The sequence below is a fragment of the Perca flavescens genome, chromosome 18 (genome assembly GCF_004354835.1).
Source record: "Perca flavescens isolate YP-PL-M2 chromosome 18, PFLA_1.0, whole genome shotgun sequence".
In the NCBI taxonomy this organism is placed as follows: Eukaryota; Metazoa; Chordata; class Actinopteri; order Perciformes; family Percidae; genus Perca; species Perca flavescens.
The window spans coordinates 13,143,403-13,162,210 of NC_041348.1; the positions used below are offsets into that span (position 1 = coordinate 13,143,403).

At 41.7% G+C, this 18,808-nt stretch overlaps 2 protein-coding genes across 4 annotated transcripts in view; both read left to right on the top strand.

Moving 5' to 3' along the window:
* Positions 1–3,066: 3,066 nt before the first annotated feature.
* On the top strand, positions 3,067–13,323 carry LOC114573711 (echinoderm microtubule-associated protein-like 1). The gene is made up of 7 exons (XM_028606018.1): positions 3,067–3,226; positions 7,111–7,308; positions 8,811–8,940; positions 11,295–11,393; positions 12,102–12,130; positions 12,325–12,351; positions 12,613–13,323. Exons 1-7 carry the CDS (start codon positions 3,067–3,069, stop codon positions 12,885–12,887), a joined length of 918 nt encoding a protein of 305 aa, XP_028461819.1. The 3' UTR covers positions 12,888–13,323.
* Positions 13,324–16,517: 3,194 nt separating this feature from the next.
* Positions 16,518–18,808, top strand: part of evlb (Enah/Vasp-like b) — a 54,792-nt gene continuing 52,501 nt past the window's right edge. For 2 of the 3 annotated variants that reach the window (XM_028605341.1, XM_028605342.1), the window contains exon 1: positions 18,689–18,781. In XM_028605341.1, coding sequence (XP_028461142.1) covers positions 18,690–18,781 — 92 coding nt within the window. In that variant the 5' untranslated portion in view covers position 18,689. Of the gene's footprint in view, positions 16,943–18,688; positions 18,782–18,808 lie in introns of those variants that run through there. The other variant, XM_028605343.1, reaches the window with a different exon arrangement.

Here is an 18,808-nt window from a genome sequence, read left to right on the forward strand (position 1 = left end):
TCTGCTTTCTGTGTGGTCTGTATTTATGCTTATTGTCAACATATATTTTGATATATTTGGAAAAAAAACGGGGGATATACAGTAAAAAGTCTAGATATTTTTTGGAGTAGAGAAGCAATGTGTGTATCAGATTATTGTCACTTTGTCATGTTCTCTGAAAAGCTCTTGGATCTTTTGGAAGAATTATACAACATCCCTACTGATTTAATGTTCCATCGAAAGAATATTTATAAATTTTAAGTCCTTTGTGAAAATTCTTTGTGGGTATTCTTTTCTAATTACATGTACAGTGGACATACAAACCTCCTGTGTCTTTCTATGCTATATAACATACTGTGCAAAAGGGAAGCTGTTTTCAATGCATGTGATTAATAGGAAGTCCATAAAGTTCCTCCAGCAAGCAACTGTTAATATACTGTACAATCTCCACAGGAGGTCAGTGGTTCGACGGCATGCACAGGTCCGGGTCAACCGCTCTTTGACCTTTTCATTGAGGCACCAAATGGCATACAGTACATGGTCACCTGGTCATTTTACTACAGCAAGAGACCGCTTTCAACCTTTTCCTGTCTCTCTCCCATGTTTACCTCTCCCCACAGGTCCTCTGTCAGCAGAGTCATTATCTGTCTTTGGCCTTTATCCCTGTTCAAACCTTAAGGCATTAGGAATGTCCAGCTGACTCACACACACACACACCACAGTGTCCATAGTGTCTGTTACACAGGGATAACAGCAGCCAAAGCAGCCGATTAGTGACTCATAATAAAATAACTAGCTACACACTTTGAACTCAAGAGGCCTCTCCGGTGCAGCAGTCTGCTGTGAGACTATTGGCTGCTTGGTGGTGTACAGTATATGAACCTGTGGCCGGTACGATTTTATTGTGTTGGCGTTCAGGCTCTGGCTGTTTAATCCTTGCGTTTCTGTAGAAGTTTAAAATAACTTAAAAATACATGTAATTGACAGTTTGTTTAGCTTTTAGCTTATTCAGATTTCGTACAGTATATGTCAGTTTGTCATAAAGTTGTGTACTCTGATTTGAGCAAGAAATGCTGTGGACCATCCTGGAAGATAAACCCTTTCAATCCAGCGAGAAGTCTTTTTTTTTTTTTAATGACCACACACTAGTCACAATTATTTACTTTTGTACATTTACTTGATTCAATTTTTTTTTGCCCCAAATGGTCTTGCTATAACTTATTTCACATTTCATTTGAGTACCAGTATACACTGTCCACACTTGTATGTTAGTGCTCTCTCATTAGAAAGATAGAAGAAGCTGGATAGATAAATAGAGAGAGATATAGTGTAGCAGCCGAGTCACACAACAAACAACATAAGGACGACGAAATTAGAAAATCTAAAATGAAAATATACAGTAAAGATGAGATGGGAACAAGGACCTATACTCTAAATATAAACCATGATAGTGAAATATCTGTACATGGTTAGTGCAAGTTACTGAATTGCACAGGTGAATATAAGAAAAATAATTATACAGTAAATGAAGAATGTAGACACACCATTATGTACAGGTATGTTATAGACGGTGATTGATAGTTAGATCTTGAATAATAACAACAATAATGAGCTAAATTCACAGGTTTTGAGCCTATTTTTACTCCCGCATCATCCTTTAAATGTGCGTTATATTCTCTGCCACATCTTAATTTATTATTTCCGTTACATTTCTCTTCTGTTGTTGTTTATCTAAGCAATTTGTATTATATTGTGTCTTATTTTCTTCTTAAATTGGACCACATATTGTGTCCTGAGATTGCTATATTATTAATAATGGCAACAGCAATCCTATCACAGCAAAATGATGACTGTAGTTGTAATTCTGAGAAAATCAACAATAGATGCAGAGAAACACGTATATACATTTCCACGTAGGTTCAGTAAACACAGAGAAAAGCATACAGACATTACAGGAAGTATGACTGGGCGAGAAGACGAGAAATGTGAAGAGAAGGGAATGAAGAGAAAAACAAGAGAAGTGAGAATGAGAGGAACAGAAACCCCCGCTTCTGTTTTTCTTAAAGTTAACATACAGCATGTCCCATTGACATCAGATCACCGGCTATAGACAACAATGCTTTACTATTTTTCATTATGATTTTGTGAGGCAGCAGTAAAAAGAAATGTAGTGCAAAGCAATTTTTACATTTTACATTCTGGGGGGGATGGAGGACTTCCGCTATGTGGCCAGAAAGCTTTGACAGATCAGCAAAGAGAAGCATCTGCTAAAGAAAAAAATCAATCCAGCGAATGCAAAATAGACAGAAAGCCAGCTTACACTGGGGGCAGACCCGGACACAATCGCCTAACTGGCTTTTCATCTGCTCCTGTTGTCTTACTCTGTTGGTCTAATTACCACGTCCGGCTTATTGTCCTCTTGATGACTATAATTAATCAAGTTCTGCTCCCTAATCTCAGAATCTCATCATCCTTACAGTTCACCAGGGCTGGCCACACCGGATGGCAGCCTGATGTAAGCTCTTTTTAGGAGTGTAATTGTGCGCTTGTCTGCATCTTTGTATGCAACAGCAAATTGCGGGACCCACCCTGCTGTGTGTTTTTGTTGTGTGTGTGTGTGTGTGTGTGTGTGTGTGTGTGTGTGTGTGTGTGTGTGTGTGTGTGTGTGTGTGTGTGTGTGTGTGTTTTCTCAGCACACAGGTCAGTAATTGTTACTCATCGTTTCCTCCTCAAAGCAGTAGCTTATCTTTCCGGGAGTTATTTCGGGGGCCTTTAATGTGAAAATGTTTTCCCTGTGTGAGGCCTCCCTGACCCCTGTCGACACACGGGAGCACTCTCTCGCACACAGTCTTACTTGTCCTCCTGTGAGCTTCAGATGGCTTACCAGGTCCTTAATCTGTCCTCTGAGTGACATCCCCCCCCTCTCCCTGCACCCTGCACACACTCCTGGCAGGACAGCAGAGGGGAGAGGGAGGGAGGGATAGCGAGAGGTTTTGGCCACTGGTGGTTTAGTGAAGGTGAATTAACCCAGCAGTGAAGCGTAGGAGACGTAGCAGGAGCACGTTCCGATACTCTTCTGTCAGGGCCATGGCAGCAGGTGTAGAGGAGGGACACACACACATGGAGGAGCTGGTGGACCAGGGCCTGGGGATGGAGGAGACGGCCCACGGCCTGCTGGGGAGGCCCTCGCTGAAGGAGAACTACAACAGTGACTGCCTGCTGGCGCCTGACACTGACTTCATGACAGGTAGACAGCTGAGTGAGTTCAGATGCTAAAGGGTCACCTCACCCAAATGACAGAAATATATTTTCTTATTTACATCCTGTGGTATGTAGCTATGCAGACGGTCCGGTTTTATTCCACCTCAAAACAATGGAGGTGAATGCAACTTTGTTTGATTTTGTTGTCGGTGCTCAAAGCATAATAATATGTTTAAAACGTTCAATACTAAGAGATGATTCTTTTAAAACCTGTACAAATGAAACGCAAACTAACTGCTGGATACTATGAGGGGGCAAGTAACCAAACAGAACTGACCCCTTAAAGTGTCCTGTACGAAATGCATCTTTAACTTGTTATCAACAAGAAGACATGTACTCAATCAATGTACACCTCCTGCAATTTACCACAAACCGGGTGTGCATACATGTATGAGTTTGCACAGGCTTGAAAGATTTGTTTGCTTCTGATTTGTCACCGGAAAACAAGAAAAAGAACGTGAAGTGTATGTGTAGTGAAGTAAGTTGAAAGGTTTACAAAAAAACTGCTATGTACTGTATATTTATTGATTTATATTTGAATTATGAAGTCCTCCACAACCAACTGACAAAAAGAAAACATCCTTTAGACACGTGTAGGCATAGGCAGAACAAGGAGAAAGGGTATATGAACAGCTTTCATTTATTCAGCTAAATTGGTTAAAAATGCTGGTTTTGACCTCATCAGGGCAGAAATATTCAAATAGATTAACTGAACATTGTACTCCATATAGCTCTTCACAACCTGTTGAATAACCTTATGAATACAGTGAACAAAAAGCCACATTTCTTGTCCTCATCTTGTCCTCATTTGAAATTGGCACTATGGATTTTCACTTAACCCGTACAATGCTTTATTTGAAAACAAGCAAGTTCAATTTAAACACTAGTCCTGGTATACATGTCCAACGTATCACATGGCATGGTATCAGTGGACTAATGTGTGAAAGATTGCTTGTGCACACATGGCCTGTATATGTCAGCATGCAGGGTGCTGCATATGAGCAGACAGATGCTGTTCCTTCATTCAAGAAACACCATCTGGGAGCAGAGATTAAAACACTCTGTGCTGCTTCTCGGAGTTATGCCTTCGTGTATTTTCATTCGGCTAAAATGCATGATTGGCATATGGATTTTGAAACTGGCTGTGTGTACGTGTGAATGTATGCGTGATGCAGGTGCAGAGATAGACTTAATGCAAGTGTTTGTTTGTGTGTTTACATTTGCATGAAAGGCGTCCAGGGAGCCTGCCTGTTCTTTGTATAGCTGAGTGAGTGCAGAGATTGAGCTCTGGGCTGCTAATTCCCTTTTACAGCGCTGGGATTATGCGCTATTCTAATCTTAATCCCATATGGGGTGTGTGGAGGTGGCACGAGGATGAACAGAAAATCACAGGCCCACACGGAGCCACAACTCTCCATGAGAGATAGATTACTGCTGGTTGCATGCTCAAATGATAACACTGAAAGTGTTTGCCCACGGCAGATCATCTCTGATAGGAGGAAAAACTCATTTCTCAAAAGAGTTACATCTTCCTAAGAACTGAGATTGTTTTAACGTTGTATAACATGCGCCTCAGAAAAACTACACAGCAAGTTTGGAGGCTTCATAGAAACTAACTCTGGAAACGTTATAGTCATCACAGCATCATGCAGCAAGTACAGTTCAATTCGGAGATTCTCAACCTTTTTTTAAGATGATTTTTTTGGCCATTTGAAGGCCTTTATTTGACAGGACAGCTGAAGACATGAAAGGAGAGGGAGGGGGGGTATGACATTGCAGCAAAGCGCCACAGGTCGGAGTTGAACCCAGGCCTGCCGCATCAAGGAGTAAACTCGTAACCATGGGCGCCCGCTCTACCAATTGAGCTATCCATGCGTCTGTTCTCAACCTTTTTTTGTCAGATGTAAGCTACTCCCACATCCCTGTCACAAGAAATCGTGTACTCAATCAACAACACCCATGATGTTCCAAATGTGATCATTTCAATTGATTTAAAACTGGATATTAACTATTCATGATTTAAAGATATAATAGTGGATGTTTAAATGTTTTTTTCTTCATATGGCTAAACTGTCAATGTTTAGGTCTGTTTAGTTAAGCTTTCACACTTCAACTACAACATCAAGTGGTAGGGGCTGGACTTTTCAAGCATCTATTTTTTTTATTTTATTTTGACCATTACTTTAAGTTAGGCCTATTTTATCAACCATTTGTTTCTCAAATGTTTATCCAATCATTTTCGCTAAATTCATCCTTCCAGCTACTCAGGCTTGCCTGCACTGTAACCTTTATAACTCTGTGGATGAACAAGATGTTTACTGCGGCGCAACACAAGAACAGGCCACATATCAGGTTTATCTCTGCTGTTTCCTCCCAGTGTCTCCATCTCTCATAGTGACATGGGGCTTATGTGTGGGGGCGTGGTCAAAGGGGCTCAGTCTGAGGGATTATCATTGTAGTCTGCAATCCCCCCCGCACACACACACACACACACACACACACACACACAAGTACATGCACACACACGTGCACAGACAATTTAGGCTGAATTGGATGACCACTGAGTTTTTAAGCATTATTAACCCCACCCCCACCTTTATATAAGCGCACACCCTGAGCAAAAGGGCTTTAAGCACTGTCATACACATCACTGCGTCCCAGAGTGTGTCAGGCGACCACCAGGGAAACAGAATACTGCAGATACTGTAATACTGCTTGGATGCTGTAAACAGAGGCGGACAAAACACCAGAAAGGCAGCTCTGTGAGTGTGTGTGACATAAGTGGAGCAAAGAAGATAAGATCTTAGTGGACACCAGCCAGTGGATCAGAATCAGATGGAGGGGGAGCCGGCCTATCTGACTGGAGCCAGAGGAGGAAAGAGAAGCGAGAGAGTGTGCTGCTCGCGAGAGGAGAGGAAGAGGAGGAAGACGTCGGGTGTAGTGGAGGAGGGCCCAACTGGCCAGCAGAGGAACCCTGACTACTCATCAGTGTCCAGTGTCTCCCACGGTATCCACCTCTGAACCATTGTTACCGTGTTGGAGTGATGATTGTAGCAGTCAACAGAAAAATACCGAGTAGAAATTGATTGAGAGAGAAATGATAGTGTGTTAGTGACAGTGTTTTAGATGTGTTCTCCGCTACCTTTGTTTACATGCTGTGGATGATCTGCTGTGTCCAGCTGTGCTGCGACCTCATTAGCTTGACTTACTTGCTACATAGGCACAAACAGGCGAAGTTAAAGAGCTTATTCCTTTCTCTGATTATGTTTTGATCTTGTTGCCAAAAGAGATGAGCCTTAAAGGAGCATTTATGATAGAATTCCATAAATAAATTATAAAAATAATGCTTTGGCTCAAGTTTTAGCAAAAATTTGGATGTGGAAGTACTTTTGTTATGATTTTTTTTTATTCAACATTCCTCTTATGTGAGTGGGCAGTTGAATAGCGCTTTCTTACTTAGTGACTGAGATTTTTTCCTACCAAACGGTCGTATGGTTTCAGTATGAGTCAATAGCATATTCATTTCTTTCTTGGCATCTTTTGTGTGTGTGTGTGTGTGTGTGTGTGTGTGTGTGTGTGTGTGTGTGTGTGTGTGCGCGCTAATGAATCTCACTGTCACCCTCAGTTGGTTAACAAAGTCTTAATGACTGTTGCTCTGTGAGTTTTTGTGAGTTTGGTCTTTGTTTTGTTCTGTGAAATCATGCATATTTGAAGATATTTAAACATGGTTTGGAGGCTAATGGATGCATTGGATTCCTCTGCTTATTTTAATGGATGTTAAGCATGTCATTAGTTACGTAATGCCGTTGAAAATATAACAAACAACATAATCTGTGCATAAACCCGTCTATCTATCCATCTATCCTTCAGATGATCGCAGCTCGGCAGCCAGTGGCCTGGACGTGGCCGACCGGCTGACCTACCTGGAGCAGAGGATGCAGATGCAGGAAGATGAAATCCAGTTGTTGAAGATGGCTCTGGCTGATGTCCTCAAGAGGCTCAACATATCTGAGGAGCACCAAGCAGCTGCTGCCTCTGGTGCTGTTAGGAGACCATCAGGCGTTAAAGGTCAGCAAAGATCTGTGTGTGTGTGTGTGTGTGTGGAATGAATCAATGATGCTGTGCTTTACTGAGTGTTGATCATTATGTGCTACAGTCTGACTGAGAGCAGTATTATTGATTTATAAGTGACAAGTTGGTCAACATACATTAAGGCATTTATTATGCATTGTATGTTCAGCATACATCTTTGTCCTAACACATTCATGTTTAAATGATGCTAAGGGATGCTTGCTAATATGTATACCATTTAAGTTAAAAATTAAAAATGCATACCTTATTATTATTGTCATTATCTGTTGATCTGCTTATTATTTCCTTGATTAAATGTAATCAATCAATCAATCAATCGTTCTGTCCATAAAAAAAAAAGTGAAATTGCTTGTTTTGTCCACCCGACACTCCAAAATTCAAAGATATTCAGTTAACGATCATATAAGACAAAGAACAGTGGACAAAAATCCCTTTATGTGAGAAGCTGAAATTTAGGAATATTTGGCATTTTGACTTGAAAAGTAACTGCAACAATTACATCAAAATACTTGCCAATTAAAGGAACACGCCGATTATTGAGACTTTGGCTTATGCACCGTATCCCCTAGAGTTAGATAAGTCCATACATACCCTTCTAATCTCTGTGGGTGTTGTAACTCTGTCTGACGCGCCAACCGCTAGCCTAGTTTAGCCCAGATCCTGGAGGTAACCGGCTCCAACTAGCCAGCACTGCTACTTGGGCGGAGTGATTAGCGCAACACCTTAAAAGCACTGTTGTTACTCTCTGCTCATCACCACGGGGCTTCTCAGGTGTGCAAATCACTCCGCCCAAGTAGCAGAAGTAGCAGTGCTTTGCCTTCTGAGAATATAGTTCCCAGTATGTATACGGTTAGAAGATGGCTGTGTGAAGATCTCATGTGACCTTGTTATTTGTACACGCTGTGACTATACAAATCACAACATGTAAATAGGAAAATGTTGGCCTTATTTTGTCACTTACTCGGAGGAGTAGGCTAGATGGAGCCGGTTACCTCCAGGATCTGGGCTAAGCTAGGCTAGCGGGGGGCGCGTCAGACAGAGTTAAGAGACGCACGGAGTTGAGAAGGGTATGTATGGACTTATCTAACTCTGGGGGATACAGTGAATAAGCTAAAGTCCCAATAAGTTGGCGTGTTCCTTTAAGCTTCTGATTAACTAATCAACTAATGGTTACAGTCCCAATACTTTTATGAAAACTGTATATAGTTCATAGAAAAAGATTATCAACTTATATAATGTTAACAGAATCAGCTCTAAAAATCTAGTATCAGTCGGTCTCTTAGTCCATGAGGTTTCTGTTGTCAAAGACAAATATTTCTGAAAATCAGTTTAGGAAACATAGTCCTAAAATAACTCTTTAGTTTTACCACAAACAAAGTCGATTAGGTTCACCCGCCATACACAAAGACACATGAATCATACTTACCCCCCTGTGTGTGTGTGTGTGTGTGTGTGTGTGTGTGTGTGTGTCCACACAGCCCGGCCAGTATCTCTACTTCTGCCCTCCAGACCGCCCATGGTGATCTCCAGCACTGCCTCCCTGAAGAAGAGCTCCACGCTGCCCTCCAGTGTCCCAGCCAAGAACTACAGCCCAACACCGCCCAGCAGGTAAAACACTACTGCTGCTGCTGTACAGTCTGCAGACAGGACATGATCTCACAAGACAGGCTAAGAACTACATGCAATATAAAAGATAGTTTTTTTTGATGTTTTTATATTTGAGTATTTTCTTTATTGGTTGTTTAACTGAGATAAAGCTGTTAAGCTCTGTATCAGCATTTGTACAGCAAAACAAAAAGGTGAAAGTTGTTGATTGATTTCTCAATGTGGGGAAAAAGAAATCACAGGGACATTCCTTTTCATCTCTGACGAACACACCCAGGGCAACCAGAAAGCCACACACACACACACACACACACACACACACACACACACACATACAGTATTAATGGAATACAGTTCTAATGAAGTAGCTCACAATGAAGCTTCAGTTCTCATTATCTAATGTGCAAAAGCAATCAGCAGACACCCTCCATTATTCAACAAACATAGATGCGCAATACTTATTCCGAACACTCAACTTTATTTCGAAGCAATAAAGCAGCAAACCATTCTCCGCTCTTCCTCTCTATTACCTTTCAAATGATGGGGCCATTAGATAGCATTAGTCAGAGAGCACGATAGGTTCTCTCGGAGGTACCTTAATGTGCTGCTGCTATATCTGGAGTGTGCTGATATAATTGCACAGAGAGAGGTAAATCACCATTCACTTAAGGCTGTCCATTCAGTGTTAGGATGAAGCAAGAAGCATCATCATCATCATCATCATCATCATCATCATCACCACCACCACCACTATAATCATTCGCAGCAGTGGGTTTCTCTCCACTCTCATCTCAGCTTTTCTCTCCACTAATTCATCTCGCCTTCTGACGTCTTTCTCTCTCATTGATGTCCGCTTTGTTTTTTCTTCATCACTCGTTGCCTCCTGGAACAGTTGCTTCCCATCCGGGAAATCACTCCCATCTGGCTGTTGCCCTATCTGTTTTCATTGATTGTCTTATGCATGTATTCATCACATAGATTTAAGGTAAAACATATTCAGAAACCCCAGTGACCACCACAGTGGGCTCATCATTACAGTTGCATGTCTGCAGCCAAGCATTGTTCAAAACCACAGCACTATTTAAAATTCTAACAGTTTCCAGAAATATGTCATTCCAAGGAAATTAGTTTAAACTGATGCATGAGACGTTCACATTTCGCCATCTGACATGTTGCACCTGTAAAAACACAAAATCATCTCAGGTTTCACAGTAATATTGCACTTGGTATATGTGATTTAGAACTGTAGAACACAGATTACAGACTGTGTGGAACGGAGTGGAAAAGTATTTTTATGAATTTTAAGGTATTTGACAATAATTTCACAGTAAGGGCAAAACATTAAGCAAAGTCTTTATTGAGCCTGAAGCAGCTGTATAGAAGCAAATTGATAATGTCTAATAATTTTAATTTGATCAGCAACCAAATAACCAATGTGAAATGTAACTAATAGTTAAATGTCAATGTTAATACTTTAACATATCACTAATAACTAAATGTTGAAATGTATTAATAAAATAAAATAGCGTCGGATTCATAGAAGTGAAATATTTTGCACAACTTGAAATGAACTGGAAATTCCAAAGGCAGGAATTCAAACCACATACGTTCAGATAGATGGTTTTCAAAGTACAATTTTTCAATTTTAAAGCTACATTGTGTAAGAATTCCTCCCATCTAGCATTGTATGACAACCAACTGAATATTACTTTACAACCCCTCCCATTACGATCGCGTTCTAACTCCTACGCTGGCCAAATTATTTACTATTAAGAAGTATGACTTCATGGCAGATTCTATGCGTATGAGAATACTTTGATTAGTTGGTGGAAGTAATTACACATGAATGAGCACATATTTGTGAAAGAAAAAAGTTTTTTTTTTTGCTAAGAATCGACTCAAAAGATTACACAATGGAGCTTTAAAAGTATTTAGAAAAGATTAATACTGAAATCCTTTCTGCCTTTCTTTGCTTTCATAGTATTGACATAAAAATAAAACTGGCAAAGGCACACAAAGAGACGCAGTGAGGAAAACATTACTGATTTTACTGTAAAAGCTTGATCCACCTTCATTCCCATCAATCCTGTGACGTCCTGTGACACCAGTTAAGTTCACTTTCCCAAACCTCATATCTAAATGTCTTCATCTTAGTGGCTGACATGTTTGATTTGTCATGTCCTCTGGACTGAGAGGTTTCATGTCCGTCAGTGAATAGCCAGTGTGTGGTTTATGAGTCTCATTTACAGTTACGTGGGGGATGGGACACGTTCCGCTGCTGCAACCCCAGGATATGTTAGACGCATTTTAAAATAAAATCCTAAAAACAAAAGAGCCATTTTTTTTCTTTCTTCCAGTGGTGTGAAGAGCCCCCCAGGTAGTGTGAAGGACAGTCCATGCAAGACCGCTAAACGACTAGCCTCTGCAGCCTCCGCCTGTAAGAAACCTCCGGAAGGGTGAGAAGCTGTTCCTAAATCAAATCAATGTTCTTTTCAACCCTGACATCCTGTTTTATGTGAAATCACCTCAATCCACAGAGGAAAATTACGTTCTCAAAGCCAGTAGACAGTGTTGTAGTACTCGAGAGAGGTCCCAAGACCACTTTCTGAAGGTTTTTACTTGGCCTTTTTACAGAGGACTCTGCATTTTATTTCAAGACTGCCTTTTGATTATTTTTTTCAAGGTATTTCTCATGATACACTTATGGCAATAAAAGAGGTGAATGAAGAAGAATCTTAATTTGTTTTTTTGTTTTTTTTTTATGGGAAGTTGGATCTTTCAGATCAATTTAAGGAGTGCCGAAGGTTAGCATTTTCCACATTTTATCGCGGCATGCAGTGTGGGACTCGCACTGGTCTGGTCTTGGTCTTGACTCGGTCTCAACCCCTCAAAGTCTTGGTCTTGTTTCGGTCTCGATACACTCTGGTCTTGGTCAGGACTTGGTTTAGGTGGTCTTGACTACAACACTGCCGGTAGATAGGATGTTTCACTGTTTGGTCAACCTGAAACTGATCTCTCTCTTTCTGTGTCACTGTATCTCATACTCTGTTTCTCTCTCCTTCTCCTGTCCTCTCTGTATCCATATCAAATCTCTCTCTCTCTCTCTCTCTCTCTCTCTCTCTCTCTTTCTCTATCTCTCTCTATCTCTCTCATTAAAACAGCAGCAAGTCCAAGGAGGCTGCAGTAAGTGTCGGTAAGTGAGCACTCTCCAGTTGTCAGTTGTCTTTTTTTTCCAGGCTGTATCAGGCTGCCTCATTACAAGAGTAGTTTAAGCCTCTATATGAAAAAAAGAAGAAGAGAAAAGTGATTTAGCAAACGACTGGCGTGACAGTGATATTGTTTGCTGCATGTAAGTGAATGGGACCTCTCTGTATTGTTTCTGTGCAGGGACAAGGCGTGTGACACACTGCAAAGGTAGGATTCATCCCTATCAATATACATATCTATACTATCTTGTGTTCGAGCTGTTATTTTATCCGTCATTTTTTTTTTGTCACATCTCACCATGACTTGTGTGCCTTCCCCTCACCCCTTGCACCTTTTGTTTTTGTTTTTTTCTAACCCTAACCTGACCTCCGTCCTCCGTTCTAACCCTTCCCGCTGACCGGCCTCCCCCCCCCCCCCCACACTTGTCTTTTCACTCACCCTCCTCACCTCATTTCACCATTCACTTAGTGACTATGCAGATCTATCTGAGCCCCCTCACAAGAAAGACTGGATCTTCTGAGACCGCCAAATCCCCCGCCGCTGTGCCTGCCAACAGAGGGCCCACGGCCACACCTAACAACCCTCAGGCAAGGGGGGGCAGCAAGCTAGAGGGAAAGAAGACGACCCCGTCCTTCACCTTAAACCTGCAGAAAACCACAACCAGCCAGAGCACAGCGCAGGACACATCCAGCTACAAGAGCCCCCTCAAATCACCCAGCCAGTACTTTCAGATTTGTTACTGAAGGTAGAGATAGATTTGCTACACCTTTGTCCCTGCTACCAACCACTTGAACAGAAACTGTGAATAAAGACTTTCTTCCATTGTTGATAAAAAAGAGAATCTGATTTTAAAAGGGGGATGAGTGCACTTCTGACACAATTTACCTCTTTAGTGCATCCTGACTTTGTTGCTTTTTGGGTATGTGTACAGCATTTCAAAACATTTCCAAGTTTGAGTAACTGTGGATAGTGCTTTATGGCATGGCTATTTATTAAAATGATAGTACCGTTTGAGAGCTTAAATGCATTTTTAGCCTCCTCTGAGACCACAGCAGGCATAGATCCAGTTCTCACTGCTGTGTGTGTGTAAACATTTTCTTTGTCATTCTATATGGGAATTTTGTAAAGCAAGGATGTGTCTGTAGTTTTCGTTTGATGTCACTGAGTCTGTCTCATTCCTGTGTGCTGTGATGTTTCCTGTTGTTTTGTAGTTAATGTTCCACTTTCACTATAACTTAAGTACAGTGTGTACCAGAATCAGTAAAAAAAAAAAAAAAAAAAAAAAGGCTCATTCTAGTTCAGGACAAAAAATAAAAGAACTATGATCACCAATGGGATGACTTTTCTTTTTATTACAATAAATGTGTGTGTGTGTGTGTGTGTGTGTGTGTGTGTGTGTGCGCGTGCAGGGTCCTGCCTGTGGCTGGTACCTTGTTGACCTGACTAAATGAAGAGTTTCTATTCCAGCAGAGATCCAGGTACACTATGTGCTGCATGTTCCTGTCGTGTTTAGGGCCAATCAGCCCCCTGGAGAGCAAGAAAAGTGCCGTCACCTTAATCAGGCGTTCAAGCCCTTCTCTGATGATGGGAACAGTCTTTACAAAGTGACTGCAGGGTATAAATGGCCACTGAACATTTTGATGAGCAGGAAATTGCTGAAAATCATGTGCCATAACCTTTTCCGTTGCATAAACAGTCAAACGAAGACTTATGGGAAATGCTAGCTGTGCCTGGTGCAACATTTTCCACTCCCACTGTAAGTAACATTTAAGGATTTGATTCACTCCAATGAAGCTTGAGTCAAAAATGGACTATGTTAAGGTAAGGTATGCTATGGTTACTCAGCACATCCTATTACATTCTCACACAGGCAGTTACTCAGTCGGTGGGGATTTGGCTTTAGGAACCAGAGGGTTGCCAGTTCAAGTCCCCATGGGGACCAAGTACAGAGTGTGGACTGGTAGCTTGAGAGGTGCCAGTTTGCCTCCTGGGGACTGCCGAGGTGTCCTTGAGCAAGGCACAGAACCCCCATCCTGTGAGACAGCCCCCTCACTGTGACATCTCTCCTGTGTGTGTGTGTGTGTGTGTGTGTGTGTGTGTGTGAATATGTATAAAATGTTCACTGATCTAAACTTGGAGACTGGACTGATTAGGTAAGGCAAGGCAAGGCAGCTTTATTTATATAGCACATTTCAGCAACAGGGCAATTCAAAGTGCTTTACATAAAACATTAAAGAGCAGTTAGAAAACAATTAAAAAACAATAATAAACAACTTAAAAACATTAAAAGACAAGAATAAAATTGATAGTGCAGTATAATAATAAAAGTTACAGTGCAGTATAAGAAATTAAAGTTAATAAAATAGATTATTTAAAGAAAAGCAACATCAAAAAGATAGGTCTTTAGCTTAGATTTAAAAGAACTGAGAGTTGCAGCGGACCTACAGGTTTCTGGGAGTTTGTTCCAGATATGTGGAGCATAAAAACTGAACGCTGCTTCCCCCTGTTTAGTCCTGACTCTGGGGACAACAAGTAGACCTGTCCCAGACGACCTGAGAGGTCTGGGTGGGTCATAATGTAGTAACAGATCAGAAATGTCAGGTGCATACATCCTGACAAATGTAGAAACAGTTTTAGGGATAAGAGGAATATCTCACTGTGATGTGATGTAAGCTCCAAGTGTACACAGCCTCAGCGCCCTCCTGTGGAGATAAAGACCACAGACCCAAACAGGGTCATCAGAAAAAGGTAACATCCTGTGGATATTAAAGTTGCACAAGGAAATCCATATCAACTAAATAAAATAAAAGTTCCTTTACAGCACAAGCTGAACTTTTTCATGATCGCCAAGTCAATGTGTGGTTGCCCAGTATGACCTGAGTGGAAATTCTTGTGCTCTTTGAAAATTAGGATGGCCTCTGCTGGTGAGAAGGCAAACCACACCAGGTTTGATTTAATGCTCGAGATGTGGCATAAGCCTGCAGTGTCGTAAAATGGTGCACTTGTATACTTAACAGTTGTATTTATGATTCCAAACTAAAGAAAAAAACATTTAAAATACATTTAAATACATGTCATTGTATACTTTTTTAGTTTGCAGGAGTTCTGTCTTGTGCAAGCGTTTAACAAAACAAATTGACTGCAGTAATAAACAGGACGTGGTCTGCAGGATATAAGGTGACTTCATACTTCTTACTTCTCACATCATTTCTTGCAAATATCAATAAAGAGTACCCAGAAAACCTGAATTCTGAAAACATGGAGGCTAAAAAGAGAGTATTTTCCAATGGAGAAGAGAAAAATGAAAAAGAAAACAATTGTAAAATAAAATTGACATGTTGATCTGTAATCCTGATCTGTTTAAGTTCTTTCTTGACGCTAACACTAACTTATCCCCGTAATGTCCAGATAGATAGAGATGTGTGGCTTCAATCTTTTTTCTTTTCTTTTTTTATGCAAATATGCACACATCTGCTTCATTTCAAACACACAACACTAGTGTTTCATATTAACGGTCCTTGAGAAAACCTCAGATGAACTGATCCCCAGTGTCTGTCCTCCATGTGAGGAAGCAGCAGCTGGCTGCTGCAGACAGAGACAGATGTTAGCTGGTCGGTCCTGGCAACTGACAGGTGCGTGCGCCACATACACTCTGTCTGTTCTTTTATACAGTATACAGTAGGCTATCACATTGTGTCTATTAAGGCCAGTACAGCAGCATGCAGTATTATACCTTAAGTCATCAGTAAGAGAGTTATAAGAAGGGGAAATGGATGGAAGGACATTGAAGACAAAGTAACTATGACAGATTTGAACAATTATTTTAATTAAGTGTTTAATTCATTATATCAGATGGAAAGAAATATATAAAAAAAACACGCACGCGGGCGCGCGCGTTCACACACACACACACACACACACACACACACACACACACACACACACACACACACACACACACATACACACTATAATAAACAATATATACAAAACTATTTCTGCAGGGTCTTAAAGGCTTAAAGTATTTGTGGTAATCATTGTATTTTATATCCAATCATATCACTAAGGTTCCTGTAAAGCTGTTCATTGTTTTGCAGCTGAATAAAATAATTTTAGAACCGTATGAGTGTTATTTTTATTTAGACAAAAAAATATTGTTATTTAATTTTGACAGAACTTATTGTCAAAGAAGACGGTGTGCACGGCAGCTGCTTGCAGACCGAGGGCGCTACCGTGCAGCAAAACCACCAAGACTTGATATTTCAGCAGCAGTCTCTCTCTCTCTCTCTCTCTCTCTCTCTCTCTCTCTCTCTTTCTCTCTCTCTCTCTCTCCGTCCATCCAGCCTCCCAGTGGTTGAAGGGGGGAAAAGATGGCACCTCAGAAGCCGCTGTCAGCCACTCCGCCAGGCTTCTCGTCCTGCGGACAGCGGCGTGCTTCCCTCTGAGATGGCCTCGGCCGAACCACCAGCCGCCTGACAAGACACCGGATAACATTTTCGTTTCTTATTTTTTTTTAAAAGCCAGACCTTTGAAACTGTGGGCATCCGTGCAGCATTTTCCACACCCTGTCGCCTTTTCCAACCTCAACATCTGCACACCCAGCCGGCTGTACTAGGCTTCGCTGGCAGCATCGCTGTTTTTTTTTTAATTAAAACACCCAGAGGTGCTGCTGCTGCTGCTACTGGATCCTTTTACTAGATCCTACTGGATCCTACTAGAACTCAACTCAAGGACAAAGCACCGAGCACACAGAAAACATTATTCATCTCCTATAAACGGGCAGGAGAGGAAAGATGAGGTAAGCAAGAAGCATGCGTTGCTCGTTTGCTGCACAATAAAGCGCAGACTGCTGTGATTCCACTGCGCATCATTATGGGATATTAAAGGATAGAGCAAGATAAGCCAAAACATCCTATTAACGGGCGTACTGTTCGTTTCACTGGCGCAGTTTCATGCAGAGGCCTGTGATGTGCATGTGACCGCAGCACAAAAGGTGTATCACAGGACCACGCGCCTTTATTGACCGGCAGGTCACCTGCTGGCCGACACAATATGGACCTTTAAGAGGAGCGGCTGCTCTCAGATCAGCACATATACAGCCGTTAACACACAGCGAGAAGGCTTTGATCAAACCATCTAACATCTCTGTCTCCAGCTCGCTCTGTGATTTGTCACGTGGAGGTTGTCTGCAGAGAAAAAAAGAGGTGTTGTCATGGAAACCAGACAACACGTGCAGAATTGTTATAAGCGTCACGATACTTAATTGCGACACATATGTAATCACTGGATTTGCAAAGCAACCACATGTGTTTTCATCTTCATAAGCACACCTATGTGTGTACACCCACACAGATGGAACCCACATGAGCATGCACGCGCACACACCTTCCCAGCTGAGGACCAATCAGCTGAGAGCATCCAGACACTTGTCTCAGGGATGCAAGCACTGGTTTTACTGGCTGAGTGTGTCAGGGCCTATCAGGTGAAATGTTACTGGTAGGACCCAACCGTGCAGCCAATCAGCTGCGAGCCTGCTGCTACACAGATGTGGGTGGGGCCCCAGCAGTTGGCACAGGTTCACCATGAACAGGAGGAACCCTGAGCTGACTCTAATTGCTGTTGGCTTTGAAATCTGTGAGTGAGTGTGTGTGTGTACCAAGGTCAGAGTAGGATTTAGCCCCCAGGGTGCCATAGGTCAGCTTAGTGTCTCTTTTAACAAGTGGCCCTCAAGCTCTTACTGTGACTTTCTCTCTGTGCTGCTGATATCTCTATTGTTAATTCAGCTCTCTGTTATATATTGATGGTCCCAAACATGCTCTTATATGGCTTTACATGGGCCTTTGAGCAAGGCTCTTTATCCTCATGTACTGTAGCCTTCTGTAGGATGATGTAAATTAGACAAATGCCTTAAACTTAAAACCCAGGACCACACTTGAATACATTTGTCTTACTTTATAGTACATACATAGCTCTGTATATAGTATTTCAAGCTAAGAGCGGATCCTCCATTTCCTTCTTTAATCTGACAAACAACAACTGCTTAGAACTACTATGTGTGGACTTTTGACACGTTTTCTTCCTGCATTGGAGCTTTTGTCTGATGTAAATTACCCTGACAAGCTGTCAGCTGATGGACTACATTTTTTAGGTTTTGTCTGACAGCCACTTAGGTGCTCAGCTGTGATTTAGAACGAGTGATTCTGTGCTTTACAGAGGTGCTCTGTAGGTGGCAACATAGACTGTGACTCACCACAACAAGCCAGTACTTCATACAGTGTGTTGCAGCCCAGCGGGTTGCATGTGAGTGTGTCTGCTTGTCAGTGTGTGTGGTCCGGTTGTATCTTCCTCTCTCTGTCCACATGTTGGTAGTGTGACAGTGTTTGTTTGGTAGAACAGTTGAGTGTGTGTGTGTGTGTGTGTGTGTGTGTGTGTGTGTGTGTGTGTGTGTGTGTGTGTGTGTGTGTGTGTGTGTGTGTGTGTCTTTGCTGTCCTACTATAGTATGCCCATTTGTAGGGCACAAGCAGATGTTTTGTGCTGTGATCTAATGAGCATTGATCTCCATGCTGTGAGCTGCAGTTCAAACATGCATTACTCTAGGTCAGACACACAGCAGCGTCAAGGCGAACTGCAGGAACAGTGAGTTATTTTGAAGTGTTTTTAACC